This window comes from Pristis pectinata, chromosome 14, assembly GCF_009764475.1.
Source record: "Pristis pectinata isolate sPriPec2 chromosome 14, sPriPec2.1.pri, whole genome shotgun sequence".
Classification (NCBI taxonomy): domain Eukaryota; kingdom Metazoa; phylum Chordata; class Chondrichthyes; order Rhinopristiformes; family Pristidae; genus Pristis; species Pristis pectinata.
In genome coordinates, this window is record NC_067418.1 from 48,107,710 (window position 1) to 48,127,031 (window position 19,322).

Consider the following 19,322-nt stretch of genomic DNA (forward strand, 5'->3'; position numbering starts at 1 on the left):
AGTATTCAAGCCTGTTGGTGTGAGGCTGTGCAGGTATGTCCCCTCATGCTCTTTGAGTTAGTCAGTGGGACTAATCACAAGGCAGGAACATAAAACCTTGTCCATGGATAAGTGACCCTTGATCCCTCTTCTCACCGCACCCAGCAACAGTGTTGGTGTTTGACAGGGGGGGCGTTATTGGTTTAGGCAAAGACCTACCACTGGACATGAAGGTTCAGCCAGAAGCTCAAGGGTAGTGAGTATAGAATCCAGTGCATAAATATCAGAGCTCAGGTTGTCTCCAATATAAATGCTCCCCTATATAAATGCCCTATACAAATCTCTCCAATATAAATGCCTCCTATATAAATGCCCTACACAAATCTCTCCAATATAAATGCCCCCCTATATAAATGCCCTATACAAATCTCTCCAATATAAATGCCCTATACAAATCTCTCCAATATAGATGCCCCCCTATATAAATGCCCTATACAAATCTCTCCAATATAAGTGCCCCCTTATATAAATGCCCTATATAAATCTCTCCAATATAAATGCCCCCCTATATAAACGCCCTATACAAATCTCTCCAATATAAATGCTCCCCTATATAAATGCCCTATACAAATCTCTTCAATATAAATGTCCCCCTATATAAATCTCTCCAAGATAAATGCCCCCTATATAAATGCTCTACAGAAATCTCTCCAATATAAATGCTCCCTTATATAAATGCTCTATAGAAATCTCTCCAATACAAATGCTTCTCTATATCACTCTAAGCTTGTAACACCCAACCTAATCCAAGTAAGCGTCGGATTGTAAATGACACAAGTACTGGTTTGGGGTGCAGGGGCTGTGGAGGAATCTCAGGCCTGTACCAGCTGCTGTTTGGAACTAGCAGTGTTCATAGAGCTGGAAGTAAACGCCCCTGATTCGGATCCCGAGCCCAGCTCACTGAGGCTTTCAGACTGAGGCCGCTCAATGGGACAACTTCTCAAGGAGAGGAGGTCAAGGGAGATCAGCTTCTGACTTGGTCTATATTTATTCCTGGTCCTTAGTGAGAGTGGTAAACAGGGGATTGGATTTCCCCGGACAGATATGGGAAAGAGTAAAATGTGAGCCTTGCCCTCTTTCACACCATTAGCATCGATCAATACATCGTGCTCCAAACTGAATCCGTCTGAAGAAATATAATCTGCTTGTCAGAAGCAACTCTGGTCCAGATGCACTAAGCACCATGCCTGAACAGATACATCAAAGGGAATCATGCTGCAAAGACTATGAATAGATAACACATATGAGATACACTGGTCTGGCCAATATTCAATAGTCTTCAGACAGTACATCTCTGACTGTGCAGCCAACCTCCTGTGGATCATGTTACCACAATGTTTTAATTACCACTGAACTAGTGTTCGCAAACCAGGTCACCATGATAGCTAATCTCCCAGGTACACAAGTGTCATCACAAGAGATAGGCAGGGAAGAGGACTTCAGTTTTACCAGAGCGATGGGATTTCAGGACGGCGGTGGTGATACTAGAAGCTAGAGGCACACAAACAGGCAATGGAATGAAGTGGGGAGGTGAACACAAGAATAAGGGTTTTAAAACCAAGGCACGGATAAGAAGGGTGAAATGGTGCGGTGGGTAGAGCCACTGCCTCACAGCTCCAGAGACCCGGGTTCAATCCAGCCTCAGGTGCTGCCCGGCTGGGGTTTGCACCTTCTCCCTGTGACCGTGTGGGTTCCCACATCCTGTTAGTTGCCACTGTAAATTACTCCCAAGTGTACTTAGGAGAACGGGGGGGAGTGGAATCAAAACCTTTCGAGAGAGAGAAGGTTTCAGGGAAATAAATGTGGGAGAGGGATTAATGGGGTTGTGCTGAGAGCCAGTACGGGCATGATGGGTTGAATGGCTTCTTTCTATGTCAAAATATGAGAAGGAGCCCAGTGTAGGTTAAATGCTGACAGGGAGATGTACGGAGTGGCAGTCAGCATACAGGTGGCACAGTTCATTACTATAGTGCAATACGCATCTACTTACAAAAATTGAGAAAAAAATATTAACTGCAGGACAGGAGGGTGTGTGGGTGGTGCATAAGCCGATGTGTCTGTACGTGGGTGGGCACCTGTGAATCCCTGCTTCTCAGAACTGCGAGCCAACAGTTCAGAAGGTGCCGCAATTCCCCAGATGCGGCGACTAATGAAGCAGGATCACAGTAATGCACTGCAGCTCCATTCATTATGTGTGCCTGGAATTCCTCCCAACACACTCAGCCTCATTACCTCGCCAGCAGAGAATCTCATTACAAGCCGACACCGCCATTTACATGATTAGTGTGGAATTACAAATCAATTCTAATACACATCCTCTTTATTGCAGTTAATTAAACATTTAAATGCGCGACTGCTATGACATTTTAATTCTGATAATCAAAATGCAGATTGCTGAATAAATAGGTGGCGATAGTTTTGCAGCACTTGCTTCCCAGACAGTGAGGTAGCAGTGAGTCCACGCCACACACCCACTAGCAGTCTCGCCACTGGTCAAAGGGCAAATACTAGGAGTGAAGAACTACAGGGGCATCAGGAACACACAGCCGACGAGGAGACTCTTGAGGGAACGGTTGCAGGCGTTGGCCAAGAACCAACCACTGCTGGAAAATAGACGAACAGGGCACTGAGAGGAGGCATTTTCTGCATCTCACCTTTGCTTTTTCCGTAAATTTCCCCACCACCCTCTCCGCCTTCCCCACATCAATCATTTCCAGCAACTCACCAACCTCAGACCAGTAACCCGTCTGGCACCCACCCCAGGATCCCTTCCCCTTGCCTGTACCTTCCCCAACGTCACAAGTCCCTCACCCTCCTGTGCCCCCACCCTGGAGAATTACTGATCCTTCTCTTTACAGCTGATTTTCCCACCTCGCTTTGTGTCATCAGCAAACCCAGTACAGAACCCACTGGTTACCTGCTCTCTTCTCCACCTTCTCTCTTTCAACCAATACTCTCCCCGTGCTAATACAGTGGAAAATCTCCAGTCCAGTTCCTTGGGACTAAGAGAATTTGGAATTATGGACCAATTCCAATCACGGAGTTGATCACTGACTAGGTTTAACAGTGGTGCTGTGCACCCACTGTAAGTTTGAAGTGTTATTTGCTTACTATAAATACACTTTATAAGTAACATTATGGATAAATAAATCTTACTAAATCCCGTGTCTGCGTGGGTTTCCTCCGGGAGCTCCGGTTTCCTCCCACATTGCAAAGACATACGGGTAGGTTAATTTGGGTTTTAAAAATGGGCGGCGCGGACTCGTTGGGCCGGAAGGGCCTGTTACCATGCTGTAAATAAAAAAAATACTTATTGCATTCATTCAATGGAGGTATTAACATTTGTAAATATTTCTTGAAAAGTTACTGCTGAAACTTGTATTTTGGATCTTTTCAGAAGACAAATATTTGGACTGGGAATCTTCCCGAGTGTTGTCCTCAACTCAATGAGCTTTTATTTTATGAAACAATACCTTGTGTGGTGCTCTGTAAAGCGTCATTTGAAAATCCGGATGGATTACATCCACTGCTCCACAGTGAAAATTAAATCCACTCCATAAATTTCCCTTTGTGCCATAACTTTGCCCAATGTGTGCCGTTCTAAGTGTCATTACCAATGGGAGATTCTGAGAATGTCCTGAGAACTAACGGGTCTTTCATTCCCTATTTTTTCTCTCCTTCAATAGCAGTGTTACAGTTTAGAAAATATATTTAAAATATATACAGCTACTGTGGCTCAAGTCATGCCAAGGGGATTGGTCTGGTTTCTTTTATTTTTAATACTTTCTCTTCAGCAATATTCAAGACGAGGGCTTAGTTCTCAACGCCATCGGACATTGGATCCTCCTCCATCACTGTGATGTTTAGTTGGTAAATGCAGATACAAAATGTTCATACAATCCTGTACATATTCCATTATCCCCCAATAATAACCCGCATTATTTTTACTAATCTCCCTTTTTACATAGTTGTGAAAGCTCTTACAATCATTTTCTTTTATATTTCCTGCAAATTTGCTTTCAAAATCTGCCTACTCCCTCTTTATCCATTTTTTGGTCATTGGCGGATGCTTCCTAAAACTCATCCAATCCTCGGCATACTATTCTTGGCAACATTTTAAGCTTCTTATTTTAAGCTTCTTTTAATGATGACACCAACTGTAGAACATTTATTCAGCAGGGTAAGAAATACTAATAACTGTGGAAATAGTAAACCAAGGATTAAATTATGGACCCTGCAATCCAGATGCCTGACTAAATATCCAGTGACACATTCAAGTCCTCCCACGGCACAGTGGAAATTAGATTCAGTTAATTAAACCATTTATCAGGTTTTTTTTAAAGCACAAGTTTTATCAGACCAAAAACTATTGCTTATCATTAAAAAAATCTTGCTCACTCTTGCTCTTAAAGGAACAAAAATTCCTATCCCTTTCTGCTCTAATCTATATTTGATTAGAAACATGCATGTTAATGAATTGACATTGCCTGAGAATTAAAGAAACAGTGTGTGTGACTTGTCTGAAGTTTATTCAATGTGCTAAGCAGGACATACTCTGGCCACAAAATTTGGTAAGGTATTGTTTGGATATCTAAAATAAAAACAGATAATGCTGGAAACACTCAGCAGGTCAGGCAGCATCTGTGGAAGAGAGAGAGTTAATGTTTAGGTCGAAGAACTGGAAGTGGGTCTTGTTCGAAGACGAGGATGCAAAGAGACAGCACTGAGGGTGAACAAGGCAAGAGAGACAGATGGAAATCCTGCTCCAGAGCACAGTAGAACTTCGTCAGGTTAGGGCAGGCACGGTCGTGTAGCGGTTAGCGTAACGCTATTACAGCGCTAGCAACTCGGGTTCAATTCTGGCCTCTGTCTGTAAGGAGTTTGTACGTTCTCCCCGTGTGTGTGCGTGGGTTTTCTCCGGGTGCTCCGGTTTCCTCCCACATTCCAAAGACGTACGGGTTAGGAAGTTGTGGGCGTGCTGTGTTGGCGCCGGAAGCGTGGTGACACTTGCGGGCTGCCCCCCCAGAACACTACGCAAAAAGATGCATCTCACTGTGTGTTTCGATGTACATGTGACTAATAAAGATACCTTATCTTATCTTCCTGGAAGGGAAGTGGCGGTGAATTCAACAAGAAAGGGAAAATCAAAAGGAAAACCTGCGGATGCTGGAAATCTAAACTTAAAACCAGAAAATGCTGGGAACACTCAGCAGGTCAGGCTGCATCTGTGGGAAAGAAACAGAGTTTAATGTTTTAGGGGCAAAGACCATTCATCGGGATTCATTTTCCGAGGTAGAAATGTTAAATACTACGGGGGACGGGTTTAAGATGAGAGGGAGAAAGTTTAAAGGAGATTTATGTGGCAAGAGAAACAAAGGACTGCAGATGCTGGAACCTTGATGAAGAAAACAAGCTGCTGGAGGAACTCAGCAGGCCGGGCAGCATCCGTGGAGAAAAGCAGGCGGTCAACGTTTCGGGTCGGGACCCTTCTTCATTGATGTGGCAAGGTGCCTGGAACGGGCTGCCAGGGGAGGTGGTGGATAGCAACATTTAAGAGGCACTTAGACAGGCACAGGCAGGGAACGGAAGGACATGGATCACGTGCAGGCAGATGTGCAGTTTAAATTGGCCTCACGGTCGGCACAGACATGGTGGGCCGAAGGGCCTGTTCCTGTGCTGCATTATGTTCTATGAGTGTGGTGTTTGGTATTGGTATTGGTTTATTATTGTCACTTGTACCGAGGTACAGTGAAAAACTTGTCTTGCATACCGATCGTACAGGTCAATTCATTACACAGTGCAGTTACATTGAGTTAGTACAGAGTGCATTGAGTTAGTACAGGGTGCATTGAGTTAGTACAGAGTGCATTGAGGTAGTACAGGGTGCATTGAGTTAGTACAGGGTGCATTGAGTTAGTACAGAGCGCATTGAGGTAGTACAGGGTGCATTGAGTTAGTACAGAGTGCACTGAGGTAGTACAGGGTGCATTGAGTTAGTACAGAGCGCATTGAGGTAGTACAGGGTGCATTGAGTTAGTACAGAGTGCATTGAGGTAGTACAGGGTGCATTGAGTTAGTACAGGGTGCATTGAGGTGGTACAGGGTGCATTGAGGTGGTACAGGGTGCATTGAGTTAGTACAGAGTGCATTGAGGGAATACAGAGTGCACTGAGATCATACAGAGTGCATTGAGGTAGTACAGGTAAAAACAATAACAGAATACAGAGTAAAGTGTCACAGCTACAGAGAAAGTGCAGTGCAATAAGGTGCAAGGGCACAACAAGGTAGATTGTGAGGTCAGAGTCCATCTCATCATATAAGGGAAGATGGTGTCTAACTTGCCACTGTAGCACAAGGTGCACAGACCTCCAGAATGGAAAGTACATACTGCAAAATGTACAGAGGGTCGGATCCTGGTTAATATGCACAATGTTCAATTCCGTTCACGATTCCTCAGGAAATGAAGCAGGCTGTGCCAGCATGCAGCAAGTCCTAGACATCATTCAGACAAATAACAATCATGTCAACACAAGTCATGAGCAATGACTGTCTCAAACTGGAGAGAGAACATCCGCCCATCTTAACACTTGACAGCATCACCACCCCTGTCGCCTGAAATGAAATGAACAGCTTGGGGGGGGGGTGGGGGGGGGGGCGGTATTGCCACTGACCAGAAAGGTAAATGGACCAGCCACATAAACACAGTGTCTCACACAGAATGACAGTGGATTTACTAGATGCTACGCATTGGAACTACGGCGCGCGATGGCGGAAGGACCAAACGTCGAGTGCGGTGGGTGGGGTGCGGCTGCTTTCTCTTGGATGGTCTCGAGCTTCTTGAGTGTTTTCGGAGCTGCACTCAGCAAGTGGAGGGTGTTGTGTGCCACTGCCTTGTGGATGGTGAGAATGCTTTAGGTTGCCAGGAGCTGGGTCACTCACTGCAGGATGCCCAGTCTCTGCGTGCACAGGCTGCTTCACCTGCTGAGGAGTTGTGAATGGAATTGAACGCTGCGCAATCATCATAAGACAAAGGAGCAGAAGTTGGCCATTTGGCCCATCGAGTCTGCTCCGCCATTCTATCATGACCTGATCCATTCTCCCATTTAGCCCCACTCCCCCGCCTTCTCACCATAACCTTTGATGCCCTGGCTACTTAGATACCTATCAATCTCTGCCTTAAATACACCCAATGACTTGGCCTCCACAGCCGCCCGTGGCAACAAATTCCACAGATTCACCACTCTCCGGCTAAAGAAATTTCTCCGCATCTCTGTTCTGAATGGGCGCCCTTCAATCCTGAAGTCATGCCCTCTTGTACTAGACTCCCCTACCATGGGAAACAACTTTGCCACATCTACTCTGTCCAGGCCTTTTAACATTCGAAATGTGTCTATGAGGTCCCCCCTCATTCTTCTGAACTCCAAGAAGTACAGCCCAAGAGCCATCAAACGTTCTTCATATGCTAAGCCTCTCATTCCTGGAATCATTTTAGTGAATCTCCTCTGAACCCTCTCCAACATCAGCACATCCTTTCTTAAATAAGTGTGCATCCTCACGATGGAAGGAGGGTCATCGATGAAGCAGCTGAAGATGGTTGGGCCTAGGACACTGCCTTGAAGAACCTCTGCAGGGCCTGGGTTGCTTGACCCAACATCCTCAAGCAGCTTCCTCTGTGCAAAGTACGAATCAAACCACTGGGTGCCCACTGCCTTCAGCTTCACCAGGGCTCCTGAAGCCAGAGATCTGTGAGAACACTGCCAGGACTCGAGGGCCCGAGGTATAGAGAGAGGTTGGACAGGCCGGGACTTTATTCCTTGGAGCGTAGGAGACTTCCAAGGAATAAAGGAATGGATAATTAACTGCTGGCTCAGCCTACAAAGCCCACATCCCTTGAATGAATAAATGAGGGGTGACCTTACAGAGGTGTATAAAATCATGAGGGGCATAGATAAGGTGAACGAACACAGTCTTTTTCTCAGGGAAAAGGGAACCAAAAACTAGAGGGCACAGGTTTAAAGTGAGAGGGGAAAGATTTAAAAGGGACCCGAGGGGCAAGTTCTTCACCCAGGAGGTACTGCATTTATGGACTGAGCTTTTAACAACATTTAAAAGGACATGTGGTATGAAAGGTTTGGAGGGATATGGGCCAAATGCAGGCAAATGAGACCAGCTTGGGTGGGCACCTTGATCGGCATGGACGAGTTGGGCCTGTTTCAATGCTGTACAACTCTATGACTCTATGACACAATCAAATGACGTGTGGTTGGTTAGACACTAGTTATATGGAGCAGCTTGGCTAGAAGCAGGGCTAGTTCCACAGTGCAACTACTGTCAGGATGTTGTAGGCCCCACAGCCTTAAGCTGTCTCAGTGCTCGGCCATTTCCCAATATCACAAGGACGCAATCAGGAACACAAGAAAATTGGAGCAGGAGGAGGCCACTTGGCCCCTCAATCCTGCCCTACCATCCAATATGATCATAGCTGATCTACCCCAATGTATCAACTCCTGCTCTGTGCCAAACAGAGACAATTTGTTTGGACTGGGTTCTGTGATGAGATAAGATCTCTTTATTAGTCACACGTACATCGAAACACATAGTGAAATGCATCTTTTTTGCGTCGAGTGTTCTGGGGGCAGCCCACAAGTGTCGCCACGCTTCCGGCGCCAACATAGCATGCCCACAACTTCCTAACCCGTACGTCTTTGGAATGAGGGAGGAAACCGGAGCACCCGGAGGAAACCCACGCAGACACACGGGGAGAACGTACAAACTCCTTACAGACGGCGGTGGGAATTGAACCCGGGTCGCTGGCGCTGTAATAGCATTACGCTAACCACTACACTACTGTGTCTGCCCACCTGGGGACCTTGGGAGAAAGCAGGATGGATCATCCACCCAGTAGACTGAGGTTGCAGAGTTTTTGCAGCTGCGACACAGCTTGTTGTAACATCAGCAAACTAAACACAGTGCTCTCGATCCTTCATCTGAATCATTAAACAACAGGGTCCCCTGTACAGATCCTCGTGGCACCCTATTAAAAACTAAACAATCTGCCAACTTGAAGATGACCTGGTTTTCTTTCCTTTAAATCGGCCTCCATCACATATCTTTTAGCTTCAACCCATGAAACTTTATGGTGACGCAACAGACAGCAGATGCTGGAACCTGGAGCAACATGCAATCTGCTGGAGGAACTCAGTGGGTCGAGTAGCATCTGTGGGGGTGGGGATAAAGGAACTGTTGATGTTTCAGGTTGACTGATGCCGGGTTTTGACCCTAAAGGTCAACAATTCCTTCCCCCTCCACAAACGCTGCTCGACCCACTGAGTTCCTCCAGCAGATTGTTTGTTGCTCCACGAAACCACATTTCGCGTACAAGGTCTCACAGACGTGGCACAGGGGTTGAAAACCTAACCAGTAGTGCAGCGGTTAGCGTAACGCTATTACAGTGCCAGTGACCTGGGTTCAATTCCTGCCACTGTCTGTAAGGAGTTTGTACGTTCTCCCCGTGACTGCATGGGTTTCCTCCGGGTGCTCCGGTTTCCTCCCACATTCCAAAGATGTACAGGTTAGGAAGCTGTGGGTGTGTTACATTGGCGCCGGAAGCGTGGCGACACTTGCGGGCTGCCCCCAGAACATAAGATAAGATAGTTATTTATTAGTCACATGTACATTGAAACACACAGTGAAATGCATTTTTTTGCGTTACTTGAGAATGTTCTGTGTTACATTCTCAGTAACGCAAAAAAAGTTGCATTTCACTGTGTGTTTCGATGTACATGTGACTAATAAATAAATATCTTAAATATCTTAATATCTTAGTTATATAAGATATCTTTATTAGTCACATGTACATCGAAACACACAGTGAAATGCAACTTTCTTGCGTAGAGTGTTCTGGGGGCAGCCCGCAAGTGTCGCCGCGCCTCCGGCGCCAACATAGCACGCCCACAACTTCCTAACCCGTACGTCTTTGGAATGTGGGAGGAAACCGGAGCACCCGTAGGAAACCCACGCAGACACACGGGGAGAACGTACAAACTCCTTACAGACAGCGGCCGGAATTGAACCCAGGTCGCTGGCGCTGTAATAGCGTCGCGCTAACCGCTACTGTGCCTTATTCTTTACAGTTAAAGCTAAAATCAGCAGATTAAAGAAATAAATTACCACTTGTGTGAGCCTTCAGAGGGTGCACTGAATTCACACCTTTATATTTCAGTGGCCTGACTTGTCTGAGCTCATTCAATGGCCAATAAGTTTGCCCTACCAGCACTTCCAGCATGTAACAGCAACAGGATCCAGGGGGAATTTATGAATAATCCCTGGCTTGAAAGAGAATGAATCTTAAATTCAAGACTGACGATACATCTTACCTCTGTCCCACAATTGGTTCTACAGTTCCTCCAAATGTACCATAATCCATCCCGTAGAAATTCAGTCCCAACAGAATCTTACTCCTCCAGTTTGCATCAGGGTCCAATACCTGAATGCATGCTTGGATCCAGGGGATAGGAGAATTGGGGCCAGGTCTGGAAGACAATGGAAGGCTGTCAATACCACAAAAACATCGAAGGAACAAACCTGCAGCAAGTCATACAAACTACACTCTGACCTAAGTAAACAGAGGAAAACAAAGGGTTTTTTTTTAGCATAAAACGAGCTGCTAGAGGAATTCAGGTAGCACCAGTGGAGGGAAACGGGCAGTCGGCATTTCCGGTCAAAACCCTTCATTTGGACTAGGACTCGACCTGAAATATCGACTGTCCATTTCCCTCCACGGATGCCACCTGACCCGCTGGGTTCCTCCAGCAGTTTGTTTATTTGCTTCAGATTCCAGCAGCCTCTTTTGCCTCCAAAGGTTTTTACATGCAATGCAAATGAATTTTGACGGTTTTTAAAGAGAGAGTCCTGAAAACACAAAGCGATTTGCAAGAATCTCTTAAGTTTGCAAAGTGTGACCTGGAACGTTTGTACTGGCATCAGAGATTCGGCAAGGAGCAAGCGACGTCTTCCACAGTGCAGTACTGAGTGAAGTGTCAGCAGATGAAGATCATTTTTGTGATTTAAAGAAGGTCGTTGACCACCTGAGGAGAACCAGGCTTTCCCTGGCACTCTATTCATTGTAACAGCACTTAGAGTGACCCAGATAGAATGTGTGAAAACTTGGGATGTTTTTCCTGGCAAATTTGGGTGTGGTGGCAGTGATGGTTGGAGGTGGCGCAGGCAAATGTTTACCATGAAAAGCTAACAGAACATGCACACAGGCTGGTCACCCTGGCCTCAATGGTTGTGGAGAGTACTGATGAGTCATAGCTGACCTTACATTTACCAAAAAGAACCCGCAAGTCAATGTTTGTTTAGTATGGGTACAAAACGAATAAGGGGCTGTTGTGCAGAAGGCCACGTAGAATTCACTGAGGCCAACTTTCATTCCATTAAAACTATTCTTCTAAAGTATCCGGAACTAAAGCCTGGCCTTATGAAAAGTCGAAACCTTCTCCCTCTGGAACTCAGAGTTCAGTTCCGAGTCCTGAACTAACTTCCCGAGCCCATGAGCAGTTCCGCCCTGGAAAACAGCAATACCCCTCGCTCCAATCCCACGAGCCCAGTGCCTGGCCATTGTTCCACAGTGGAGCAAGATAACACCCTTGGAAGGGGTCAGGGGTTGGTTGGGCAGGAGGTCGGGGAAGGGTCAGAAGTTGGTTGGGGAAGGGGTCAGAGGTTGGGGAAGGGGGGGTGCGAGGGTTGGTTGGTTTGCTTTGGGAGGATCCCAGAGAAGGGAGACACACTTCAGACATGCTACCAGGGCCAATCTTGTTGGCTGGTGATTCTCCTCCATGAACTCCACACCCAGGTTAGCAGCTAATAATAGGAGAAATGAGAGGCCGCCTTATACCACGACCTGCCTTCAGAAATTGACTGTCAGGGCCTCATGCTGAGAGCTTACAGCTGACCCAGACTGCCGTGGACCTCACCTGTGGCCACCTTTGTCAGCGGTGAAAGCTCCCGGAGACATACTACTTCCAGTATTTGAGGATTTGCAGATCATCAGCCAACACCGTTAGGAGGGCAAGCACCCTGCACAACCTCTGAGCTTACGGCAGAGGTCTCTGATGGGTGATTGAGTCGAGATATGGCACGGCCGGAGGTCTGCCCGAGGATGAGGTCGTCACGTGCACTTCCCGGATGCCTGCTACGGGCCACGGGGAATTTTTTTTTTAGTCAGTGGCGACAGTTTATGAAGAGCCTCGTGTTCTGGCGGGGAGCCCGCAACGCCCACACAAGTGCAACTCCCAAATCTCGGCAAGTCCACGAGCCAGGCCTCTGTGTCACACATGCAGAAGTGCCCCAGGACCTCAGTAGGGATGATGCGTACCCCGAGCTTGTGGGTGACAGGAGATTCTGCGCTGCAAAGCGGTGGATGGGTAACGCGGACCACAGGAGGGAATTTTTAGGTTGCCAAGCTTTCCTGAAGGGCCTTGGATGGGAGATCTTGGCCTACCTCCCATCATGTGAAGAGACTGGTATTGGTATTGGTTTATTATTGTCACTTGTACTGAGGTACAGTGAAAAACTTGTCTTGCATACCGATCGTACAGATCAATTCATTACACAGTGCAGTTACATTAGGTTAGTGCAGAGTGCATTGAGTTAGTACAGAGTGCATTGATGTAGTACAGGTAAAAACAATAACAGTACAGAGCAAAGTGTCACAGCTACAAAGAAAGTGCAGGGCAATAAGGTGCAAGGTCACAACAAGGTAGATCGTGAGGTCAGAGTCCATCTCATCATATAAGGGAACGGTTCAATAGTCTTATCACAGTGGGGTAGAAGCTGCCCTTAAGCCTGGTGGTATGTGCCCTCAGGCTCCTGTATCTTCTACCCAATGGAAGGGGAGAGAAGAGACAATGATCCCAGGAATGTTTTCTCTTTCCATTCCCACCACCCCCCCCACCCCCCCAATGATCTCTCCTGACATGGTGGAGCTGCATGGGTGTTGTGGTGGGAGGGAGGGGCAGGGAGCAGTGGGGTGGGCCAGGTGAGATGCAAACCCAGTATGGGAGACCGAGGCGGTGGTCACATTCTGCATTAGACTTGGTGGCAGGACGGACACTGCTACAAAGGGCAGAACTGCCGTTCTAGAGTGCGCACAGCTTCGCCACAGACCTTACCGAGGTGCATTCGAGTAGTCGTACGTCATGAGACTGAATCCATCCACGACACGGGCCAACTGGTCAAAGTCTTGCTTCCCAAACATCCCAGGCTGGTTGGTCCTTGAAAGAGAAAGAGACAAAGTCAGAATTGATAGACAAGGCCTCACTTATCCTCATCCAAGGACCCTCCCCACCCGGGACATGCCCTCTTCATGTTACTACCACTGGGGAGGATATACAGGAGCCTGAAGACCCACACTCAACGTTTCAGGAACAGCTTCTTCCCCTCCACTGTCAGATTTCTGAATGGTCCATGACCCCCATGAACACTGCCTCGTTATTCCTCTTTTTGGTATTGGTATTGGTTTATTATTGTCACTTGTACCAAGGTACAGTGAAAAACTTGTCTTGCATACCAATTGTACAGGTCAATTCATTACACAGTGAGGTTATGTTGAGTTAGTACAGAGTGCATTGATGTAGTACAGGTAAAAACAATAACAGTACAGAGTAAAGTGTCACAGCTACAGAGAAAGTGCAGTGTAATAAGGTGCAAGGTCACAACAAGGTAGATCGTGAGGTCAGAGTCCATCTCATCGTATAAGGGAACCGTTCAATAGTCTTATCACAGTGGGGTAGAAGCTGTCCTTAAGCCTGGTGGTACGTGCCCTCAGGCTCCTGTATCTTCTACCCGATGGAAGAGGAGAGAAGAGAGAATGACCCGGGTGGGTGGGGTCTTTGATTATGCTGGCTGCTTCGTCAAGGCAGCGAGAGGTAAAGACAGAGTCCAAGGAGGGGAGGCTGGTTTCCGTGACACGCTGGGCTGTGTCCAGAACTCTGTGGTGTTTCTTGCAGTCCTGGGCAGAGCAGTTGCCGTACCAAGCTGTGATGCATCCAGATAGGATGCTTTCTCTGGTGCATCGATAAAAGTTGGTGAGTGTCAAAGGGGACATGCCAAATTTCTTTAGCCTCCTGAGGAAGTAGAGGCGCTGGTGAGCTTTCTTGGCCATGACATCTACGTGATTTGACCAGGACAGGCTATTGGTGATGTTCACTTCCAGGAACTTGAAGCTCTCAACCCTCTTGACCTCAGCACCATTGATGTAGACAGGTGCATGTACACCACCCCCTTTCCTGAAGTCAATGACCAGCTCTTTAGTTTTGTTGACATTGAGGGCAAGGTTGTTGTCATGACACCATTCCACTAAGCTCTCTATCTCCCTCCTGTACTCCGACTCATCAATGTTTGAGATATGGCCTACAACAGTGGTATCATCTCCAAACTTTTGCACTATTAGTTTTGTAACTTATAGTCATTTTCATGCCTCACACTGTGCTGCTGCAGCAAAACAACAAATTTCACGACATCTGTCAGTGATAATAAACCTGATTCTGATTCACCCCCTCTCTCTGACACCTCACACCGTCTCTCACCCCAAGCTACAGCAATGAACTGAATGAAGAATTCTGCTTTCTATTCCGACCCAATGCCATCTCTCTTTGTGGCATGCCTGCCCCTTCTCATTTACCCCGAGTGTGGGTTTTTGGGGTAGTACTTTCTGACAGGACTAAAGAACAGGAGCTCCTGCTTCAGTCTTTTCAAACAGCCATACCTCTCGGTCTGCTGGGTACTGTAGCTGCTGCTCTGATACACGTGTGTGTGATTTCCCCCTCCCCTACGCTCAGCGACTTCTCTTCCTTTAGAATCAGTGGTCTCCTCTCTCAATTCTCACTATCCACTCCCATCTGCTTGACGCATCATGGCTCGGAATGGCAACTGCTCTGCCCGAGACTGCAAGGAATTGCAGAGAGTCGTGTCACGGAAACCAGCCTCCCCTCCGCCGACTCTGTCTGCACTTCCCGCTGCCTCAGGGAAGCAGCCAACATAACGAAAGACCCTACTCACCCTGGTCATTCTCTGTTCTCCCTGGCTCCATCAGGCAGAGGAAACAAATGCTTGAGAACACATACCACCGGGGTCAAAGACAGTTTCTATCCCACTGTTATAAGACTCGTGAACGGACCTCTCGTACAATAAGGGTGAACTCGTGATCTCTCAATCTACCCCGTCGTGGCCCTTGCACTTTGTCTACCTGCGCTGCACTTTCTCTGTAACTGTAACACTGTGTCTCTTTTTCCTTTTATACTGCCTTGACGTACTTATGTATGGCATGATCTGCCTGGATGGCAAGCAAGCAAATGCTTCTCACTGTATCTCGGTACAAGTGACAATAATAAACCCATTACCACACCTGCAACCCCACCTTTCACAACAGCCTTACATCCAATCTGTTCTTTTGCCTTGCCCTCCCATTGGATGACGTTACTGCTCGAGGTATTACACAGTGGTACACTCAACACGTCATTACCGCTGGTACGGAAAACAAAATCAGGTGGAAGCTTTTCCTGGGGTAACACTTTGAACCTCTGGTTAACCCCTGCCGCATCTGTCCACCTAACCTGTTGCACGCACAGGATCCCCACTACTAACTCCTCAGCTTGTGGCTTCAGAGGAGCCAAGATGCATCAGTGACAGCAGAAATGCGGTCATCAATTGTTTGCAACAGGTTTACAGTGTCCAATGCTCTGCTGCAAGCAGTAATGGGGACGGAGCAGAGATTGTTCAGGCCCAGTAAAATGTGGAAGCAGACAATGGCTAACACGAGGGGATATAATTTTAAGGCGATTGGAGGAAGGTATAAGGGGGACGTCAGGGGTAAGTTTTTTACACAGAGAGTGTGTTGTGAGAAATCCACATGGCTGTCACGTGACAGTAACAGTAATGACCCCCGCTGATCGGAGGACAGGATTGCTCCTCTGATCGGAAGTGATACTACTGTCAATCAAGGTGCAGCTCCACCCACCCCTCAGGTGTGGGAGTACCTTTTGCCTCTGAACTTGCCTGACCAGTGCCCTTTGTCTCTGAACCTGCTTGACCTTTGGCTGTGGCAGGAACCTTTGTCTTTGACCCCCCCCACCCCACCATTGGCTCATTTAAATCACAACAGTGAGGCTCCACCCAGCCTCCTCGCACCATAAAAAGGGCTGCATCCACTAGCCCTTCCTCTTTTGACGACCCCAGGAGTAGTGAGACAACGCTGCAGAGATCACTGGTAAGAGTGCATCACCACATGGTCAGGGAGCGTTTCACTCAGACTCAGGGAGTGTTAAGGGCCAGTGCTAGTGTGGGACGGGCACTGAAGTGTTATATCTTGAAGTTGTACATTGTTACTGTGTGCTTGCGTGTATTAGTGTGTGTGAGTGTATTTTACCCCAGTTGCAATCCCCTCTCGTGTTTGTGGTATCCTGTGCGTGAGTGAGTGTGTTTCTGTTCCCATCCATTCTGTCCCGCGTTTGCCTTCGTGATTAAACTAGTTTTGATCTACAAAGCTCGTGTTCAGAGTCCTTGATCCTTAAGACAGTAAAGAACGATTTCACACAATAGAGTGGTGGGTGTGTGGAACGCACTGCCTGCAGAGGTTGTGGGGGCAGATACATTAGAGACATTTAAGAGACTCTTAGATAGACACATGAATGATAGAAAAATAGGGGGCAATGTGGGAGGGAAGGGTTAGATCGATTTTAGAGCAGGAGAAAATGTGGGCACAACATTGTGGGCTGAAGGGCCTGTACTGTGCTATGTAGAACAATTGTCAGGACCTTGTGTGTGAACATAGAATGTGCACAGCACAGGAACAAGCCCTTTGGCCCGTGATGCTGTGCCGAACTAATTAAACTAGCAATTAAATGCTTAACTAAACTAAACCCTCCTGTCTACACAATGCCCACATCCCTCCATTCGCTGCACATTCATCTGAGAGCCTCTACTGTATCTGCCTCCACCACCACCCTTGGCAGTGCATTCCAGGCACCAACTACTCTGTGTGAAAAAAAACCTGCCCCGCACATCTCCTTTGAACTTACCCCCTCTCACCTTAAATGCACGCCCTCTCATAGCAGACATTTCGATCCTAGGGAAAAATATCCCGGTTGTCTACTCTATCTATGCCTCTCATAACCAGGTAAACCTCTACATGATGCCTCCCCTCAGCCTCCGCTGCCCCAGAGAAAACAACCCAAGTTTGTCCAACCTCTCATCATAGCACATGCCTTCCGATCCAGGCAACATCCTGGTAAACCTCTTCTGCACCCTCCCCAGAGCCTCCACATCCTTCCTATAATGGGGTGACCAGAATTGAATGCAGTACTCCTGCTGCAGCCCAACCAGAATTTTATAAAGCTGCAACATAACTTCCTGACGAACTCCATGCCTCGACTAATAAAGGCAAGCATGCCGTACACCTTCTTTACCACCCTATCAACTTGTGCAGCCACTTTCTGGGAGCTATGGACTTGGACCCCAAGATCCCTCTGTACATCAATGCTGTTAAGGGTCTTGCCATTAACTGTGTACTGTCCCTTTACATTTGATCTCCCAAAGTGCAACACTTCGCATTTGGCTGGGTTAAACTCCATCTGCCATTTCTCTGCCCATATCTGCAACTGATCTACATCCCGATGTATCTTTTCGCAAACTTGCTTGGAGGACACAGATTTTGGGCAATGAGTAAATGAACCAGAAGGGAGCAGGTACGACCGGGGATACCTTGGCAGAAAAGGCGATGCAAGAAGATTCAAATCATCAATTGGAACAAAAAACTTGAAAAGGAAAAACAAATTGCTGGATCGAGGATCTAATTGTCCAGCTCTGTCAAAGAACTACAGGCAGTACAGCCTCCTCGGCTGTATCATCCCACAAAGTGTGCAGGGGTTTAGAGAAACAGGTTAGCACGCTTGTTCCACAATCCAAAGAAAGCTGCTCATGTGGTCTGTATACTAACCCACAACTTGTAACGAAGTCGGGCTGCATAGCTAACAACAGTGCATCCCTTCCTGATGAACTTAACGCATTCTATGCGCATTTTGAACAGAAGGGAAGTGGACTGTCACCATCCACCCTAACAGCCACCAACGCAGCTGAACCTGTGATCACAGTGGAGGACGTAAGATCAGTCTTCCGGAGAGTGAACACAAGGGAAGCACTTGGCCCAGATGGTGTCCCTGGCCGTGTGCTCAGATCTTGTGCTGATCAGCTGGCAGAAGTATTTGTGGACATATCCAACCTCTCCCTACTTCAATCTCAAGTTCCCTCCTGTTTTAGGAAGACCACTGTCATCCCGTACCAAAGAAAAGCAAGGTAACATGCCTCAATGACTACCGACCAGTGGCTCTGACATGCACCATCATGAAGTGCTTTGAGAGGTTGGTCATGGTACGCATCAACTCCAGCCTATCAGACAACCTGGACCCATTGCAATTCACCCATTGGCGAAACAGGTCTACAGCAGATGCCATCTCCCTGGCCCTACACTCAGCTCTGGAGCATCTGGACAGTAAAGACACCTACGTTAGACTATTGTTTATTGACTACAGCTCTGCCTTCAATACAATAATTCCAAGCAAGCTTGTCACCAAACTCCAAGACCTAGGACTCAACACCTCCTTCTGTAACTGGATCCTTGACTTTCTAACAAACAGACCGCAATCAGTGAGGATAGGCAGCAATATCTCCGGCACGATTATTCTCAACACTGGTGCCCCACAAAGCTGCGTCCTCGGCCCTCTGCTCTACTCCCTATACACTCATGACTGTGTGGCCAGATTCTGCTCCAACTCCATCTACAAGTTTGCAGATGATACCACCGTTGTAGGCCGTATCTCAAACAGCGATGAGTCGGAGTACAGGAAGGAGATAGAGAGCTTAGTGGAAAGATGTCATGACAACAACCTTGCCCTCAATGTCGACAAAAAAAAGAGCTGGTCATTGACTTCAGGAAAGGGGACGGTGTACATGCACCTGTCTACATCAATGGTGCTGAGGTCGAGAGGGTTGAGAGCTTCAAGTTCCTGGGAGTGAACATCACCAACAGCCTGCCCTGGTCAAATCACGTAGATGCCACGGCCAAGAAAGCTCACCAGCGGCTCTACTTCCTCAGGAGGCTAAGGAAATTTGGTTTGTCCCCTTTGACTCTCTCCAACTTTTACTGATGCACCATAGCAAGCATCCTATCTGGATGTATCACGGCTTGGTACGGCAACTGCTCTGCCCAGGACCGCAAGAAGCTG

The 19,322-nt window shown here is 47.3% G+C and overlaps 1 protein-coding gene across 1 annotated transcript in view; it reads right to left on the minus strand.

The window, feature by feature from the left end:
* chid1 (chitinase domain containing 1) overlaps positions 1-19,322 on the minus strand; it is an 85,283-nt gene that overhangs the window by 29,142 nt on the left and 36,819 nt on the right. The window contains exons 8-9 of the mRNA XM_052029101.1: positions 13,215-13,316; positions 10,416-10,571 (exon numbers count right to left, since the gene is read on the minus strand). Of these exons, the coding sequence (XP_051885061.1) occupies positions 10,416-10,571; positions 13,215-13,316 (258 nt within the window). The remainder of the gene's footprint in view (positions 1-10,415; positions 10,572-13,214; positions 13,317-19,322) is intronic.